The sequence below is a fragment of the Acomys russatus genome, chromosome 13 (genome assembly GCF_903995435.1).
Source record: "Acomys russatus chromosome 13, mAcoRus1.1, whole genome shotgun sequence".
NCBI lineage: Eukaryota > Metazoa > Chordata > Mammalia > Rodentia > Muridae > Acomys > Acomys russatus.
In genome coordinates, this window is record NC_067149.1 from 2,176,893 (window position 1) to 2,195,360 (window position 18,468).

At 47.6% G+C, this 18,468-nt stretch overlaps 2 protein-coding genes across 3 annotated transcripts in view; both read right to left on the minus strand.

The window, feature by feature from the left end:
- Kcmf1 (potassium channel modulatory factor 1) overlaps positions 1–7,302 on the minus strand; it is a 64,696-nt gene extending 57,394 nt beyond the window's left edge. The window contains exon 1 of the mRNA XM_051154747.1: positions 7,154–7,302. Coding sequence (XP_051010704.1) covers positions 7,154–7,169 — 16 coding nt within the window. The 5' untranslated portion in view covers positions 7,170–7,302. The remainder of the gene's footprint in view (positions 1–7,153) is intronic.
- The window catches only part of Tmsb10 (thymosin beta 10), a 453,760-nt gene that overhangs the window by 391,314 nt on the left and 43,978 nt on the right, over positions 1–18,468 (minus strand). The window lies entirely within an intron of this gene.

The window sequence follows — 18,468 nt, forward strand, 5'->3', positions numbered from 1 at the left end:
TATAATCTATGATTTATTAAAACTATGCCTTACTACTGTCACAATCTTTGAACAGAGTCAAGACATGACGGCACAAAGCTTTTTAGTGGGAAGTAAAATTGCATGTTAATTATCATGCCTGGCTTTGCAGTCCCCAAATCCTGGAAACATTTTTTTCAATTTACTCATTATGTTTTTATGTGTGCTTAGTGCTAGAACATTTCTGTAATGGGCACAGCTTTAAAAATGTTGTACTTTGGGTTGGGGAAGTGGCTCAGTGGTTCAGAGTACTGTCTGGTCTCTGAGAGGTCCTGAATTCAATTCCTGGCAACCACATGGTGCCTCACAACCATCTGTACTGGGATCTGATGCCCTCTTCTGGCCTGCAGGCATACATGCAGATAAAAGCAAGCGCGCGCGCGCACACACACGCACACACACACACACACACACACTTGAACACGTTGTACATGATAAAAGTTAATACATAATTTTTGTCAATAAAAAAAGTTGGTAGGTATAGTGGCACAAACCTGTAACCCCAGCACTTGGGAGGCAGAGACAGAAAAATCAGGAGTTGAAGGCCATCCTCAGCTCCATATCAAGTTTGAGGTCAGTTAGGGCTACATGAGACCCTGTCTCAGAAAACCAAAGCTGAGGGCCAGGGCTGTGGCTCCATGGTAGAGCCCTTATAACTGTGTAAATCAGTCCTGAGTTCAACCTCAGCACTGCAAAAAGGAGGAAGATAAACTGATACTACCTAGACTGATGGCCAATAAAGGCCTGTGCCTCGTGTTTTGTAAATAAACAGCATTAAATGTTTCTCAGAGCTGGGTACAGTTGTGCATGCCCGTAATCCCAGCACTCAGGGAGGCAGAGGCAGGCAGATCCCTCAGTTCAAGGACAGCCAAGATTACACAGAGAAACCCTGTCTCAAACAACAAAGTTTCTGAGAAACAAATAACAATTTGTCATCTGTCCCATCTATCCACAGTCATTACGCAAGTGAAACCTTCACTAAGCTGGTGGAATGGAGAGGGGTCAGGTAAAGGCAGCCATATGGCACAGGCCTAGAACCCAGCCACAGTGGAGGCTGAAGCAAGAGGACCACATGTTCCAGGCCTGCCTGGGACAGAGTAAGTTCACAAAGTAGGAAGACTGAGTAAAAAATCTAAATAGGGTGGGGTATTAAGTATGGTGGTCAGTGCCTTGTCTAGCATGCAGGGACTTGGGGTTTGAGCCTCAGCACTACAAAACAACTAAAGAATTTAAAGACATAAAGAATTTATTTCTACTTGAAACCTCAAACAATTTTACCTCTTACTAAGCGCAGCACAGAAAAGGGCTGGGGTTGTCGCTCTGTTGGTAGACAGCTGGCCCAGCACACACAAGCTCCACATTTGATCCCCTGCACTGCATAAACACAGTGTGGTGGTGTGCACCTATAATTCCAGCCTTAGAAGGAGGAAGCAGGATTGAAGTCAGCCTCAGTTATAGAGTGAGTTAAGGCCAATGCAGACTACATGACCCTGTCTCAGAAATCTTAAGAGTAGCAGGACTGTCAGATGTTTTAGCTAAGTAAAGTGCTTATACCAAACCCATCAATCTATGTTCAATGCCCAGGACTCCTGTAAAGGTGAAGGAGAGAGAATCTACGTCTGGGCCCTGGGCACACACAGGCTCACTGCAGCACACATCACCCTGACTATTGAATGAAGAAATACATGCAGGATCTTTTAATAAAAGGTAGCAGAGAGGGGCTGGAGAGATGGCTCAGAGGTTAAGAGCACTGTCTGTTTTCCCAAAGGTCCTGAGTTCAATTCCCAGCAACCACATGGTGGCTCACAACCATCTATAATGAGATCTGGTGCCCTCTTCTGGCCTACATGCAGGCAGTACACTATATAAGAAATAAATCTTTGATGGGCGTGGTGGTACAGGCCGGAACCCCAGCATCGGGAGGCAGAGGCAGAGAATTTACAGACCTCTGTAAATTCAACGCCAGCCTGGTCTACAAAGCAAGTCCAGGACAGCCAAAGCTGACAGAGAAACCCTGTCTCCAAAAACAAACTAAAAAGTAGCAGAGAACAAGTTTTAGAAGTACTTGAAAGTGGGCACATCACACAACTGTAATCCCAAAACATGACAAGTTCAAGGCCAGCCTGGGCTACAAAAGACCCTGTTCCCAGAAAAAAAGAAAAAGAAAATACTCAAAACACTAGCATCAAAATAGACTCACTCTCTAAACTGTGCAAAATAGGGTGAGAGTCTCAGCAAGGAAAGGCATTTGCTATACAAGCCTGGTGAGCGAGTTAGAATCAGAGAAATTCTCACACGCACCCTCAGCTCACTCAGGTGCACTAAATAAGTTAAGGTTGGGCCAAAGCTGTATGAACAAAGTTCATAAGCACTTTGACATCTATTTGCTTGTTATATCTTTCTTTGGGCCCACCTCAGGGCTATGCTCCCTTCGAAAACTGTCCATATCTTTCCTACTTGGCTAAAGTGCAAGGCTATGTCTTGTTATTTTTCTCTGCCCCCCCAAACTCCCCCTCTCTCCTTAGTACCTAGTAGTGTCTTTTACATAGTAACAAAACAATCCATGGACTTAAAAATACTTGTGTTGACCCAAGTAATCAACTACAACACCCATAACTGAGCTAATATGCTGGGTAATCTGACAGGTTTGTATTTACAAAGCTATTCCCTGACTTTTAAATTCTGAATCGCAGGCCATGCGTGGTGGCGCACACCTTTAATTCCAGCACTTGGGAGGCAGAGGCAGGTGGTTCGCTGAGAGTTCCAGGCCAGCCTGGTCTACAAAGTGAGTCCAGGACAGCCAAGGCTACACAGAGAAACCCTGTCTTGAAAAACAAACAAATAAATAAATTCTGAATCACATGTAATTCAAGTGTGTTGTTTACCAACATGACATTAAGGTTTTTTTTCTTTTGTGATTGGTACAGGATTTTTTTTTCTCAACATCCTGACAGGGTGCTGGAAATATAGGCAGGAAACTGAGCATTTTGTTGCTGTTTCTTTTGACAGAGTATTATTACCAGGCTTGCAATAAATTCCTAGGCTTAAGGGATCCTCCAGCCTTACCCTAAGAGTAGCTACAACTAATAGCTGGGTGATACCATACCTGACTCCTTTTATTTTCTTTTGGTGCTGAAAAATAATCCCAGAGTCTATGATGCAGGTTAACCGTGCACCGCAAGCCCAGAGATGCAGCTTACCTAGCATGCAGGAAGCTCTGGGTTCAAGTCCCAACATGATGGAGCATGCCTGTAAGCTGGGAAGTTGAGGAACCAGAGCTCAAGGCCACTCGTGGTCACAGTAACTTCAGGCCAACGGAGACACCTAAGACCCTGTCTCAAAAAGAATAAGCAGCCGAGCAACAGTACGTGCTCCACAACTGAGCTACAGTCCCAGAGGAGACGATTTAAAAAACAAACACAAAAACAGAAAACGCCAGAGTTTACTGTAAAAGAAACAAAACAAAGCCGAGTATGGTGGCGCACACCTTAAGTCCCAGCACTTGGGAGGCAGAGGCAGGCAGATGGCTGAGTTCGTGGACGGCCTGGTCTACAGAGTGAGTCCAGGACAGCCAGGGCTACACAGAGAAACCCTGTCTCAAATACAAAATAACAACCACAAAAAAAACAAAACAAAAAACAAAAAGAAAGAAGAAAGAAACAAGAAACAAGGAACATAAAGTGACGGGGTGCTAGTACCTGGGAAATGTTTGCTAACATGACAGCACATTTCAAAATGAGGCAAAGAAATGCCTTGGAATTCTCCCCAGTACAGTCACACCATACAGCAAATAGGAAGCCTGCTGCTGTGGAGCACTGCCACTGCACTAACACAGGCCTGAAAAGGCAGGAGCCCATTCCCCAGCGCTTCTCCTGGTCTATGCAGTGCCACCTCGTGAGGTGTTTGAGTTGGTCCAGTGCCTGCACTTGCTCATGGTCTCCCACCAGCTCCAAGCCCCCAGACTCGAAAGCTCTACTAGAGCCAGGAAGACTGCAGTGGTTGAATCAACTGTGACCATGCCAGTTCTTGATGGGCTCCACTAGCTAAGAATGGCTTTTACATTTTTAAATGGTGGTGGTGGCAGTGTTTCAAGGAGTCATATTTCATGACACATGAAAATTATATGAAATTCAAATGTCAGCGTCCATAAATAAGGTTTTAATTGGAACACAGCCACAACCACTTGATTAGCTGGCTTTCAAAGGACAACTGTCGCAGTGGCAGACTAAGTCGATAATGTTTTCTACATGGCCCTTTACTTAAGAGAAAACATGCATTCTCTGTGTCCTTGGCTGCATCCATTTTTCTCAGAGCAGTCCAGTGCTTGATCTTGACAGGTGTTCATCTTGGAGCTGTCTGGTCCAAAGTTACACCAGCTGTATACTACAGAGCAATTAGTCAGTCAAAGATGGGGGGAAGACAAAGTAAAAAGTTACTTGTGCACAGAAGCTGGAAAAGCAAGGCCTAGGCAAGAACATGCAAGCAGCGCAGCTCTACCCTGTATTAGACGACTACATCCAGTTTTGGGCCATACTCCTGAGGAAAACAACTGCAAAGAATGTAGAGAACCGATGATTAAAAGAGCTCAAAAACAAACAAACAAAAAAAACAAAAACAAAAACAAACAAACAAATACACCAGATCACTAAGGAAAAAAAAAAAGCTGGGCTACATGGGGCAGCACAGGAGGAGGCAGATATAGGAAGCCTGGCTACAAAGGGTGGCTGCATGTGTGAAAGCCAGGCTAGTCTGCATAGTGAGGTCAGACCAGCCAAGAATGGGCGCCATGATCCCATCTCAAATACAAAGCTAAAATAAACAGGATTAGCTGGCCCAAAGAAAAAGGTAAGTGAAAACCTGGGATTGTACCCTCTATTTGCTGATATGTCAAACCCCCCTGATGAAAATAATTACTGCCTGAAATAATATACTACAAACCAGACAAATCTTATAAACAGACGTCCGTGAGTTCCAGGCCAGCCAGGGCTACTTAGTGAGACCCTGTCCCAAAATAAATTTTAAAAATAATAATTAATGTATTATATAAATATAAAATCACTCGGCAACACATCCATATAGGAAACATCTGGCATTAAGTTACCTAGAAAGGTGTTGCAAGTTTCAAGATGTCAAGTAACAAAAAGGCAACAGAAGTTTTATAAAAGCACCCTTTCCAGGACCAAGGAGGGGAAGATGGGTTTAGATTACACAATGGGTGTATTATTGAAAGATATATCTACCTAAGTCATTTTAATTACTCTAGCACACCATCTGAAGGTAAAGGACACTTTTTTTTCCAGGCTACTACTGCTCAGTAAGAATATTCATCCTGGCTCTGGATGCTTCCTCACGGTGAGGGGTACAGATCAGAGACACCCATCCCTAGCCTGGTACTCTGTTACTTTAGTCTGGTTCCTGACACCCATCCCTAGCCTGGTACTCTGTTACTTTAGTCTGGTTCCTGATTTAGAGCCTGCACCCCCTCCATGCTCACTTTGTCCTGGAGGTGGTCAATACACCTACTGATGTCCTCTAAAATTAACAGTAACATCTCCAAATACACTCTGATTATAACCTTAATTAAGAGGTTTTTCAAATTACAGTGATAAGGAACACATTCCCATTCAGCATATATAATGGGTTAAAAGGTGGAGTTCCTAAATACTTCTCTGTTCCTCTGACTGTGGCTAAATTAAGTACCCTGATTATTTCAAAATGTCCAACACACGAACAGTTAGTAATCAAAAATGCTCCAGGAAGAAGTCTCTTTCCTATTAGGTCTTTTAATAAAGAATCCCTGAATACAAAATGTTCAGAATTAATCCCAATCTTGCCTTTACAAATGCAAATTCGAAACTTGCACTAAATATATGTTAATCGATCTGAGAAGTTTTTCAACCTAGAAAATCCAAGGTCTGTATTTCCCTAAGAATACCCTTCCCTCCGAGAAGCTGAAATAGACCACCCCAAACTTTCCTCACTCCCAAAACACCTATACAGGGCTGGAAAATGGAAAGGACACTATACTTTCAAGTCACTTCTACAATCTTCCATTAACCGTACTGAAATAAACTTTTCACTAAGTCGGGTGACGACTTTTTAACGTAAAACCTGCTGTAGTGAAACAAAGAGAGCACAGCCCCCCTACCCCCCCTTCCCAAACCATATGGTAGTAAATTCGAGTTAACTTATTTTTCACCAGTCCATGGCCCATCCATCGGCCCTGAAACACTTGTGCCTTTGTGCCGTGGGGCAGGGACGTGAGTGGTCTGATTCTAAGCCTGGCGTGTTTTCACAGGGCACCGCGGAAGTCCAAACGCCCCCCACCCCACCCCCCCCCCCGCCCCGACCTAAGGCTGCTGAGGTGGGCAGCGCACGCGGGTGAGGGCCCGGGGCCGGCCCCGAGCGAGTTCCGCTCCGGCGGGGTGACGGAGCAGGGAGTTTGCTCCCCGCGGCCGGGCTGGATCCGCCCCGGGAACTTGGCTTACCCGAGCCCAGGGACGCGCCGAGGCCTACCGCGAGGCCGGGCGAGCTCCGGTCGGCCAGGGCTGCCGGAGCCCGGGCCGCGGCGCCTTCCCGCCCGCACGGCCGCGGCCCTCGGGCGCTCGGGCCCCCCTCTCGCCCCGCGGTCTCCCGGAGACCAGACGCGCCCGCCGGGCCCGGACCCCACTCCCCTTTGCCGCGGCCCGCACGCCCGCCATCCGGCTCGGCCACCGCGCCGGGCTCTTCCGGGAGCCGCCGCAGCTAGGCCGCGCCGGGGCCCCGCGGTTCCCCCGGGCCGGCCGGCCGGGCCTCGGCGTCCGGTATGTGTCCCGAGGGCCAGGCTCCCGCCGGTAACGGGCCCCGCCGCCTCCCCTCCCCCTCTCCCGCCCCATGACAGTGCAAAGCCTCCGGCCGCCCGGCCGCCCCGCCTCCGGCTCCAGGCCCAGCTCAGGGCCGCGGCCGCAAGCCACGGTTGCGGCCGCCGCTCCCGCTCCCGCTCGCTCTTCGGGCCGCGGTCGCCTCGGGCCCCTCCGCCCCGCGACTCGGGCCGGGCCCGCGTCCCCCGCCGGTGCCCCGCTGCCCTCGGCGGCGCCCGGACCCCGGGCGGGGTAGGCCGAGGCCCAGGCGGTGGGGGCGGGGGCTCGGCTCTCACCTTCATGTCGGGACATCCTAGTTCAGACGCTGGCGGCGCGGCCCCTCCCGGGCTCCCGGCTGCAGTGTGCCCCCACCGCGGGCTCCCGGCGCTGCCCGCGCCCGGCCGGCCGACTCCCACTCGACTCCCGGGCTCGGCCGCGGGGGCGGGGTGGGCAGGGGAGCGCTCCCGCGGCGGTGGCGGCGGCGGCGGCGGCGGTGGCGGCGGCGGCAGCGGGGAGGCGGCGCGGGGCGGGAATGGGGCCGGGCCTGGCCGGGGCTGAGCTCCTCCAGGAGGCGGGTCCGACGCGGCCGCGGCTCCGCCGGCGCCCGCCGTGACTCGGTCACTCTCGGGCCCCCGCCGGCTCCCGGCAGCGGCGCGGCGTCCGCAAATCCCGCTCGTCCCCTCCCCCGGCCCGCCCCCCGCCCGTCTCCCGGCTCGGGCCGCAGCCGCCTCCTCCTCCTCCTCCTCCTCTTCCTCCTCTTCCGCCTCCTTCCGCCCGCACGCCCGCCCCGCCTCTCGCCGCCCTGAGGCCCCGCGACCCGCGGGCGAGCGTGCTCGGCGGCGGCCGGGCCACGGTCCCGCAGCACCCGAGCCCGGCCGCGGTCCGCCACGCAGCGCGTGGGGAGGACGAGGACGCGAAACGCCCCCGAGGTGGCGCTCGCCCCTCCAACCCCCACCCCCCAGCGCCGGGGCGCATGGCTGCGAGGCCAACGCCGACCTCCCGGGACGTGTGTCTGTTTGTTTCTTTGAAAGTCGGGGGGACCCAGAAGGGAAAGGCTGTCTGTCGGGCCTCCGGGGCTCGCGTGTCCCTCCCCCCACGAGCCCACGGGGAGGTCGCGGCCGAGGCCTAGCGAGCCGGTTCGGCTGCCGGAAAATTTTGGTGGGCTTTGGGGGTGGTTTGCTTCCTGCTCGTGGGCTCCTTTTCTGTGAGTGTGTGTGTATCTGTCCTTCCCCCCCACCCCACCCAGGCTCCTTACAGTCAACTTTCTCTTCGGGCATTACTAATTCCACAGACACTTCAGACTACCTCTGACCACGTGTCAGTGGTGGCGTGGCGTAGGTAGAACAGATCGCGCTCCGGAGTTAAAACGTGTTCAGCCCTGGGATTCTGGTTCTGATATGCTCGGTGTAACCTTGGACAAGTGACTTAACCTTGCTGAGCCTCTGCCCTTACTTGTTTGCTTTTGGTAGTTCATTTTGTCTCCCGTCCACTCGAAGTTGGACAGAGTTCCCAGCTAAGTTTACTGAAACTGGGCTCCGGGGAAGTGCTTGCTGTGGCGATTTTCCTGATGTGCCCACCCTCCATTTGTTGTGGGACCTGGGTAAAGGGTTGATTGCCTTGGCTTCTGTGGCTTTCTAAAAGGGCACACCAAAACATGCAGAAAAAGAGATACAATGCCAAAGTTTGACATGTAGACTATCAAGCAGAGAGAGGAAGGACCCTGCTCGTCACAGTATTTTATTGAATATGATTTAAGATATGCCTGTGTTTTGAAATATTAAAAGGTTTCATTTAAGGAAATGCGTGGCTGGTCACTTCTGTTTACACAAGGAACTGATAACTAACTAATGACAAATAAACCAGCAGTTTTTGTTTTGGTTTGGTTTGGTTTGGTTTGGTTTTTTTCGAGACAGGGTTTCTCTGTGTAGCCTTGACCATCCTGGACTCACTTTGTAGACCAGGCTGGCCTCGAACTCACAGCGATCCGCCTGCCTCTGCCTCCCGAGTGCTGGGATTAAAGGTGTGCGCCACCACGCCCGGCTCTGTTTTGTTTTTTTTAATCTGAGGATTTTGTGAGACAGGACCTCATGTAGTCAAGCCTGTCCATAAATTGCTTCTGTAGCTGAGTATGACCTTGAACTCCTGATCTTCCTGCCTTTGCCACCTCCCAAAGTGCTGGAATTAAAGGCATCGTCCACCACACCGCTACCTAATTTGGGTTTAAATGAGAACTAAATAACCAGAAATATTCCTGTTTCTTTCTTTCTTTATTTATTTTTAGATATTTATTTATTAGGCACCATGTGGTTGCTCATGACCTCTGAAAGAGCAGTCAGTGCTCTTAACCGCTGAGCCATCTCTCCAGCCCCATATTCCTGTTTCTTGTATGGAATTTTTGCCATTGGAGGAAGAGGTTCAAGCTAACCAAAAGGGGTTACAAAGCTAGAGCGAGGTTTGTAGTTAGCCTGGTTAACACCCTGTTTAGTGGATCCTTTCTAAGCATTTTAAATTATCGGCAAGGGATCCTGGGTATCAGAACGGTTCACTGAATTTCTTGAGCTATGAAAGGCTAGCAGCTCTTAAATCCTCCTCCCCACCCCCTCTCTTGAGTGAATAATGGTTTTGTATAAATTTGTATCTATTAAGGTTTTTAAGCATTTCTGTAAAAATGCTGGAACAGAGTAGCCCACAAAAGCAACACCTCTAGAAAGGAGTACTGGTAAGTATGGAAGGCTGGGTGAAAATAGAAAGGAGACTATTAGGAAGAGGAAGGACTGCAGCTGGGAGGTGGAGTACACGCCAAGTATGTGAAAAAGTTCTAGTGAAACTCAGCATTGTGTGCATGGGTACTGCTAGGGGAGAGACACTGAATGGCAAGACGTTTTATTGTGTTGAAGGGTTCGCTAGTCTTCATAGGCGCAAACATACGGCTTTGACCTCCAGGGGACTCCACCAGTTCTGTAACAGTGATTTCACTGTTTTCAACTGGGTAAAAGCAAGAAAATGAGAATTAAAAACTTTCCTGTGCCGGGCGTGGTGGGGCATGCCTGTAATCCCAGCACTTGGAGGCAGAGGCAGGCGGATCACTGAATTCGAGGCCAGCCTGGTCTACAAAGCGGGTCTAGGATAGCCAAGATAGCAGAGAAACCCTGTCTTGAAAAACTAAACAAAACAAACAAACAAACAAAAACCTTTTTCCTATTCCAGTAAGGTTAGACTGGACCAGACCTATAGGTATACTATAGGTTAGTGGCTGAGCCTTTAACTTGAAAACACACCTCAGCCCAGCCTTCTACAAGGGTACCTTCAGTACTTGGAAAGTGGGGGCAGGGGTTCTGGAGGAATTCGGGGCTTGGCCCTGTGTGAAGGTACATGCTGTATCCCTGAGACCCACATGGTGAAGGAGAGAATCAACCATACATTTTTCTTCAGCCTCTAATCTCAGGTGCTGGCACACAAAATTCAAGGCCTGACCCTGCCTCAAAAAAAAAAAAAAAGTATAAATATAAATAAAATCATTTATTTGCCTTGCTGCCATATAGGGGGAAATTTAACTGATGTGGTACACTTGAAAAGCAGAGGCAAGCAGATTGCTGTGAATTCAAGGCCAGCCTGGGTTACAGAATGTTACCTTGTCTCAAAACAAAACAAAACAAAACCTTAAATCCTTATGCCAAATTGCTCTGCAAATGATTCCCCCCTTCCCCAACCCAACTGGCTTTGAATTTACTATTCTCCTGCCTCAGCCTCCTAAATTCTGACATTACAGGTACAGATCACATGGTCAACCACTTACAAGATGCTTTGGTTGGTTGGTTTTTTGGTTTTTCCAGATAGGGTTTCTCTGTGTAGCCTTGGCTGTCCTGGACTTACTTTGTAGACTGGGCTGGCCTCGAACTCACAGCAATCCGCCTGCCTCTGCCTCCAGAGTGCTGGGATTAAAGGCGTGTGCCACCACACCTAGCTTGCTTTGTTTTTTAAGATGCTATTTCTTTTTTTTTCTTCTTTCTTTTTTTTTTTTTTTTTTTTTTTTTTGGAGCGGGTACCCCAACTTGGCCTTGAATCTTTAGCTCTTGTTCCCACCTCCAAAATGCTGACTTTTCTCCTACCCCAGAACTGTTTCCTCCTCCCAACACCTCCTTGGTTTCTCCTATGTCCAGTTGTGACAAGTCTTTACCAAGTTCACCTATGTTCTATGGATGGCCCAGTTGTGATTTGTGTTTTGTTTTTGTTTATTCAAGACAGGGTTTCTTTGTGTAGCCCTGGCTGTCCTGGCCTCACTCTGTAGACCAGGCTGGGCTCGAACTCACAGTTACGTACTTTAAAACAAGCAGTCAGATAAATCCCAATATGATTCAAATAAAGTCTGTAGTCCAGCAGATAACATCTTCCCATTGTCAGATTTCCCTTTGTGTTTTTTGTACTTTAATATGTTAAGATTGGGGGGAGATGAGCCAGGCATAGTGTGGCACACCTTTTGTCCCAGCACTTGAGAGGCAGAAGCAGGCAGACTTCACACTTTGAGGCCAGCCTGGTGTCATGGAAGTTTTGATTTCTTTGTAAACTCAGTTATGCTGTGTAAATGTTCTTGTTTTAATCCCAAGTGTGGGATTTCAGTTTGGGCTTTAGTTTGTCCACAGCTGATATCTGTCTCCTGGTGGATGTGTTCTCTGCCAGCTGGTAACATCCTGCCTCGTGCCCCACGGAGAGGGCTGTGGTCTTGATGATGGCATGTGGTGTGTAGCAGTATGGAAAGACCCAGAGATGGATGATGTGCCAGCTTGGAGATAAACAGAGAGAAACGTTTCAACCCTGTGGCTCAGAGGAAACCACTTGCTGTGTTTGCTGTTGATGGAGATTGGTATTGCCCCAAAAGAACTCAATTGACCCTAAACATCCAGGAGAAGTAAAGGGGTCTGTGCCCTCTCTCCCCACAAACATTCTTTCTCATACCCAAGCTTTAAGGTTGGCGGGAAGGAGGTAAAAGTTTCAGTACCCCAAATAAAATAGAGTTTAAAAACAAGTGTCAACAGCCTGGTCTACATTGTGGGTTCCAGAACAGCCAGAGCCATAGAGGGAGAATCCGTCTTTAAAAATTTAAAAGCCGGGGGTGGGAGGGTGGTAGAGGAGTAGGGGGTGGTCAAGTGTCCATGATTCCTCTTCTGTACTGTAATTGTAATCTGGTCACTGCTGGGAATGCTTGTCAGAAGTCTGAACTATACCACAATAAAACTCTCCTTCAGTAAAAAATCAAGTGTTTGGGCAAAGTGGCTCAAGTCTATAATCCAATACTCAAGAGGCAGAGTCAACGTGACTGTGGGTTCAAGGCCAACCTGATTGACGTGTTCCAGGACAGCCAGGGCCACATATGAGACCTTGCCTCAAACAAAAGTGTGGCTAGAGAGAGAACTCAGCAGTTGGGAGCACCAACATCAAATGGCCATCAGTTCTAGGGGATCCCATGCCCTCTTCTACCTATGCAGACACATAACATTTATATGTGGGGTACATACAAATAAACAGCTATGTGGGCTCTGTTTGTTAAAGAAGAAAAGATACACGTAGCAAGTTCCAGGCTATCCATCTCATAAGGAGAAGGTGTCTGAAAAATCACACCTTTAATGCCAGCATTGCAGAGGCAGAGGCAGGTGGATCACCGTGAGTTCAAGGCCAGTCTGGTCTACACAGTGAGTTCCTGGACAGCCAAGGCTACACAGAGAAACCTTGTCAGGAGGAAAAAAAGAGAATAAGACTGGAGAGGTGGGCTGGAGCAGTCAGAGGTTAAGAGCACTGTCTGTTCTTCCAGAGGTTCTGAGTTCAATTTGCAGCAACCACATGGCTCACCACCATCTATAATTTATTATGTATACAATGTTTTGCCTGCATGTGTGCCTGCCCGCCAGAATCATCTCATTATAGATGATTATTATCCACCACGTTGTTTCTGGGAATTGAATTCAGGACCTTTGGAAGAACAGACAGTGCTCTTAACTTCTGAGCCATCTCTTTAGCACCTAAACAAATACTAAAAAGAAAAAAGAAAAGCGAGAGCTAGGTGTAATGGTACATGCCCGTCCTAGCTCAGGAGTCAGGGCAAAACCAGCTATGCTATACTGATACCCTGTCTCAAAAAGAATAATTAAGCAGCAAGGGGGCTGGGGAGATGGCTCGGTGGTTAAGAAGTGCTTGATGTTCGTCCAGAGGACCCAAGATCAAATCACAGCACTGAGGTCTGGCCCTTCACAGATGCCTACAAGTTCAGTGGCAGAGGATATGTCACCCTCTTCTGGCTCCAGAAACACCTAAACACCTGTGACATACACAAGTACACATAAGCTGAAACTTAACAAAAACCAACAGTGAGTTCCTGTGACCTATAGGATGGGCTGTAGCTCGTTGTAAGGCTGGATGTGCTTTCCAGCATCCTGACTTTCTGCCACGACCTTGCCCCATGTTGATTCCTGCCTCTGGGCCAGTGCACCTGCTCTCCCTTCTGTTTATTAGGAGATCAAATGATTCAAGCCCCAGTTAGACTCCATATTTCTTGTGCCTTAGTAAGCGGTTCTTGTCTGCTCAGCTTGTGCTCATTCAAGCTGTGTGTGACACACACACAGCCACACGTGCGTGCCCATGTGTTGTTTTTCATATTTTCATCTTTCTGGTAGACTCCTGGGAAGAGAAGTGGACACCACAGGACCTGTTTCCTTCACCAGGATAATGGCAGTGATGAGCAAACGAATTAATCGTTTGGAGCCCATATGATGTAGGGTCATAAGCAGAGGCAGGGCAAACAGGGAAAGGAGCATCTCCATGCTAGGATGCACTGAGGCTGAGATGGTAAGACAGGTCTGCTGCAGGATATCTGGTCCCATTGTGATCCCTGAGATTGTGAACTGTAAAACTTGTCTCTTGTTTGGTGTGGTTGAGCCCTAACACACACCTTTAATTTAAGAGCTTTCTGTTTATTATAAACAGGTGATTAATGGGTGGTTCAGCCAGACCTAGCACACACCTTTAATCCAGGAGCTTTCTGTACACAGGATTTAATAAAGTTAAACCTAGGTCAAGAGCCAGAGCAAGAAACCAGCTGACAGGGATTAAAGAGCAGGAGGGACAGTGAGTTGAGGAGTGTTTAAGACAGGGCGAAGTAGAAGGGGTTTTAGGTTTTAGCTCTTTGGCTCCTTGACCTTGTAGAGACCAAACCAATGCCATTTTGTGTTCAGGCCCTGAACACCTGATGCTCCCCAAAGTTTCCAGGGAGAGCCACAAACATACAGCTAGCAACTGTTCCTAGGAGCTTGCACCTGGGGCCAACCAATCAGGGCTACAGGTCACAGTGACCAAAACAACTGAAAAGTTCCCTCCTGCAGTCTAGCCCTGGTACCCCAGCCAATCTGCTTAAAGGGCAACTTTACCCCTTTAACCTATCATGTAATAGCAAGGCTTGGAAACAGCCCCCACCCCCACCCCGCCTGCAGTTTTTTCTTTTAAAAACCCTGTTCCCCTAGCACTAGGGGCTGCCATCTTCACTCCTCAGGACAGGGCTGGTGGTCCAAGCTCTGGGCTTGACTAATAAAGGAGACCCTGTGTAATTTGCATCCGGATAATTCCTGCTGGTGTTTGGGGGTTTCACAACTTGGCATTATAGCCTTTGTCTTTTTGAGCTTTGAGCTAGCAAGGTTTTGGCCTTGGGTTTTTTGGCCTTTTTCTCCTGGGCTGTCAGCTGAGCTAATGAGCCTTTTGTGCCTTTTCCATCAGGATGCGAACTAAGTAAGAAGGTCAGCTGTATGCTTTCTCTGCCTCTCTGAGCTAGCAGGTTTTTACCCCAGCATCTTGCTCCTGTGTCTTTATTGGTAAAATAGAATGACTGGTATTTTCTTTTAAAACAACACAAGTCCCAGTACTCGGGAGACAAAGACAGGCGGTTCAATGCGAATTTGAGGCCAGGTTGGTCTATAAAGCAAGTCCAGGGCGGCCAAGGCTACACAGAGAAACTTTGTCTTGAAAAACCAAAAAATAAAATACAAAACAAACAAACAAAAAAACCCAACACAAATCCATTTGGAAGCGTCTTGTTTGTTGCATTTTCTTAAGTGTGAAAAGGGTGCCTTCGGATATCGGTGAGTAAACAGTTGGAGATAATTGGTGAAGGCCTATAATATTTTTCTTTTTCCATTTTCCATGTATGTATATGGTACACATATGTATGTATACATGTTTTATGATGTGGATGCACATAATATCAGGACTCAACTTGGCACTTCCACCTTATTCATTGGGACAAGGTCTCTCAATCAAGCCCAGAGCTCACTGATATGGCTAGTCGTTGGATTTCTGGAGTTTGGAAGTCTGACCCTCACAATTGCATGGCAAGTGACTTACCCACTGACCCATCTTCCTAACCTCATATATAATAATTTAAGAGGGCTTGAAGAGATGGCTCAGATGTTAAGAGTGCATGCTGCTCTTCTAAAGGAACCAAGTTTTGTTGCTGTCACCTATATGGATGGCTCACAACCACTCATAACTCCAGCTTTCGGGAGGGAGGTGGATCTGATGCCTCTGGCTTTCATGGGCACCTGTGCACATTTGCACATAGCCGCACTCAAACACGTGAATCTAAAAATAAAGTATAAGGGACAAGAGAAATGGCTCAGTGGCTGCTGTTAAGTACTGTGCTTTCAGAGGACCTGAGCTTGGTCCCCGGCACCCAAGTCTGGTGGCTCACAACCACTGAAACTCCAGTTCCAGGGCCTTGGTAGGCACCCCAAAAGTCATACAAACACACACATGCAGACACATAATTAAATCTTAAAAGTAAGTCTAGCCGGTTGGTAGTGGTGCGTGTCTTTAATTCTAGCACTGGGAAGGCAGAGGCAGGAGGATTTCTGAGTTCGAGGCCAGCCTGGTCTACAGAGTGAGCTCCACCATCACTACCACCTACAACAAAATAAGTGTTAATCTGAGAGACAGAACTAAGATTGTAGTTGGGGTAATAAAATGTTTGCCTAGCACGCAGGAAGCCCTGGGCTTGATCCTCTGCACTGTGTGCCACGTGTATAAGGTGTCGTGTGAACAACACTCATGAAATGGAGGCAGGAGGATCAGGGTTTCAAAGTCATCCTCAGCTTTGTAGTTCAAGGACAGCTGAGTTACCCGAGACTCAAAGCAAAACAAAACAACAAAAAAACCCAAGAAGTGAAGAAAATGTGTCTATGGAGCAGGACATCTATGTCATACTGTCCCCAATGCCAAGGGACCATTGCAGAAGACAGTAGAGCCTGTGGGAGCCAGCGTGACGGTACCAGTACCCTCATGGACCCCCAGCAGGTGTGCTTGCCTGCACAAAAACAAGCCAGGCATCATTCCAGCAAAGCATGAGGAAGATTCATAAGCTCTCCCAACCCCACCCCTACCTCCACCCCCACCCCCACTGGAGAGCTAAGGGCAGTTGATGGTTTCTCAGGGAGGGAGAGTCAGTTTTCTTTAAGAGCGTGGCTTCTGATACATCAACTGTGTTGCAGTGGATGGCCCCACTCCCGGAAGTATATGGGCAACAGAAACTGGAACTAATGGGTTATTAAAAATTATAAAAGAAGATGTGCACTTGGGATGTGGAGGTGGTGTAGATCTGGGAGGAGAGGGGGTTGGAGGGAAAATGAATATGATCAAAATGCATTGTATGACTTCTCAAAGAATAAAAAGTTTCTTGTTTTTGTTTGTTTTTAATAAAACAGGGGCTGGAAAGATAGTTAAAAGCATGTGCAACTCTCTCAGAGGACGTGGATTCCGTTCTTAGTGTCTGTAACTTCAGTTCCAGAGGATCTGACATCTTCTTCTGGCCTCTTTCTGGCTACACAGGTACACATGTTTTGCACATATATGCATTCAGGCAAAACACACATATAAAAAATTTTTTTTCACATATAAAACTTTTAAAAATTTAAACTAATGGTTGGTAAGATGGCCCAGCCATTGAGAACACTCACTGTTCTTTCAGAGGATCAGTGCGTTGTGGAAGTTTTTCCTCCCAGCCTCAAGCTTCTGGAATAAAGACTCATAAGACTCAAAACATATTTACACATACCTCGGCCAGATAGCTAGGCTCTTCTCCGACAAGATTATGACTTAGTATAAACTGTTTATTCTAACCTATATTCTGCCATGTGGCTGGTTACCTCTGCTCAGGTGCCATGCATCTGTCCTCCACACATCTTCACAGGAGAGTCTCCTGCACCTGTCTCTATCCCAGAATCCTTTCTGCCTGCCAGGCAATGCATCATATAATACACAAGATATTCTCTCTATACTATTGTTCAGTTCCCAGCACCCACACGGGAGCTCACAAACATCTGTAACTCCTAATTTCAGGAGATTTGATGCACTCCCTTTGGCCTTTGCAGGCACTACACACATATAATGCACTTACATATGTAGAGGCATCCATCATATTCATAATTTTTTTTATTTTTTTATTTTTTATTTTTGGTTTTTTTGAGACAGGGTTTCTCCTGTAGTTCTGACTGTCCTGGACTCATTTGTAGATAAGGCTGGCCTGGAACTCACAGAGCTCCACCAGCCTTTGCCTCCCGAGAGCTGGGATTAAAGTTGTATACCACCATGCCTGGCTTAAAAGGGGAGGGGAATAATGGGAAAATGGGAGGGAGGGAAGAATGGGAGGATACAAGGGATGGGATAAACATTGAGATGTAACAAGAATAAATTAATAAAAAAAAAACCTGAGCTATTATAAACAACAAAATAGCATATGGGAGCTTCTGAAATCATAGAACAGTACTCTTCAGAGGCTTCAAAATGGCCGTCGCAGTGTGATAAGGAAGTTGGGCCACAGTGTAATACGACACTTTTCTTCTTTGAAAACTTCTGTTAGGAAAAATAAGTGTACTCAGTGAAAAAACTGATTTCCGTCCTGGTGCAAGCTTCCTGCCATCTTTGTAGATCAATAATAAACAGTTTCAGACCCCCTCCCCCCCCCCAAAAAAAAAATAAAAACCTTAAATAAAACAAAAATCTAAAAACAGTAGGACCAACCAAAGACAAAGACAGCTCAATGGTTCTGGGATGTTTCTAACAGTCCCAAGGCACACTGTGAATCAGGGTAGCAGTGTTTAAAAGAGCTTTAATCACAGGATGGAGGCAAGAGGATCATCTCTGCTACATAGTGTTGAGGAGGTCAGCTGGGGGAGGGAGTGTTGAGGAGGTCAGCTTTCTTTGGGAAAACACCTTCTCACCCCTCCTGGTGCTGAAGAGAAGATTGCCAGTGGAGTGAAAGATCGGTTTGAATGAAGTTGGAAGTTGTGATGTCAGAACCTTCACCTTTCAGTGTTTAAGGCTAGTTCTGCCACTCTAGGCTTCTTTGCCTGCCTGCCTTCCTTTCTCCTTCTTCTTCTTCTTCTTCTTCTTCTTCTTCTTCTTCTTCTTCTTCTTCTTCTTCTTCTTCTTCTTCTTCTTCTTCTTCTTCTTATTGTATATGAGTACTTTATCATCAGATCACATTATAGATGGTTGTGAGCCACCATGTGGTTACTGGGAATTGAACTCAGGACCTCTGGAAGAGCAGATGGTGCTCTTAACCACTGAGCCATCTCTA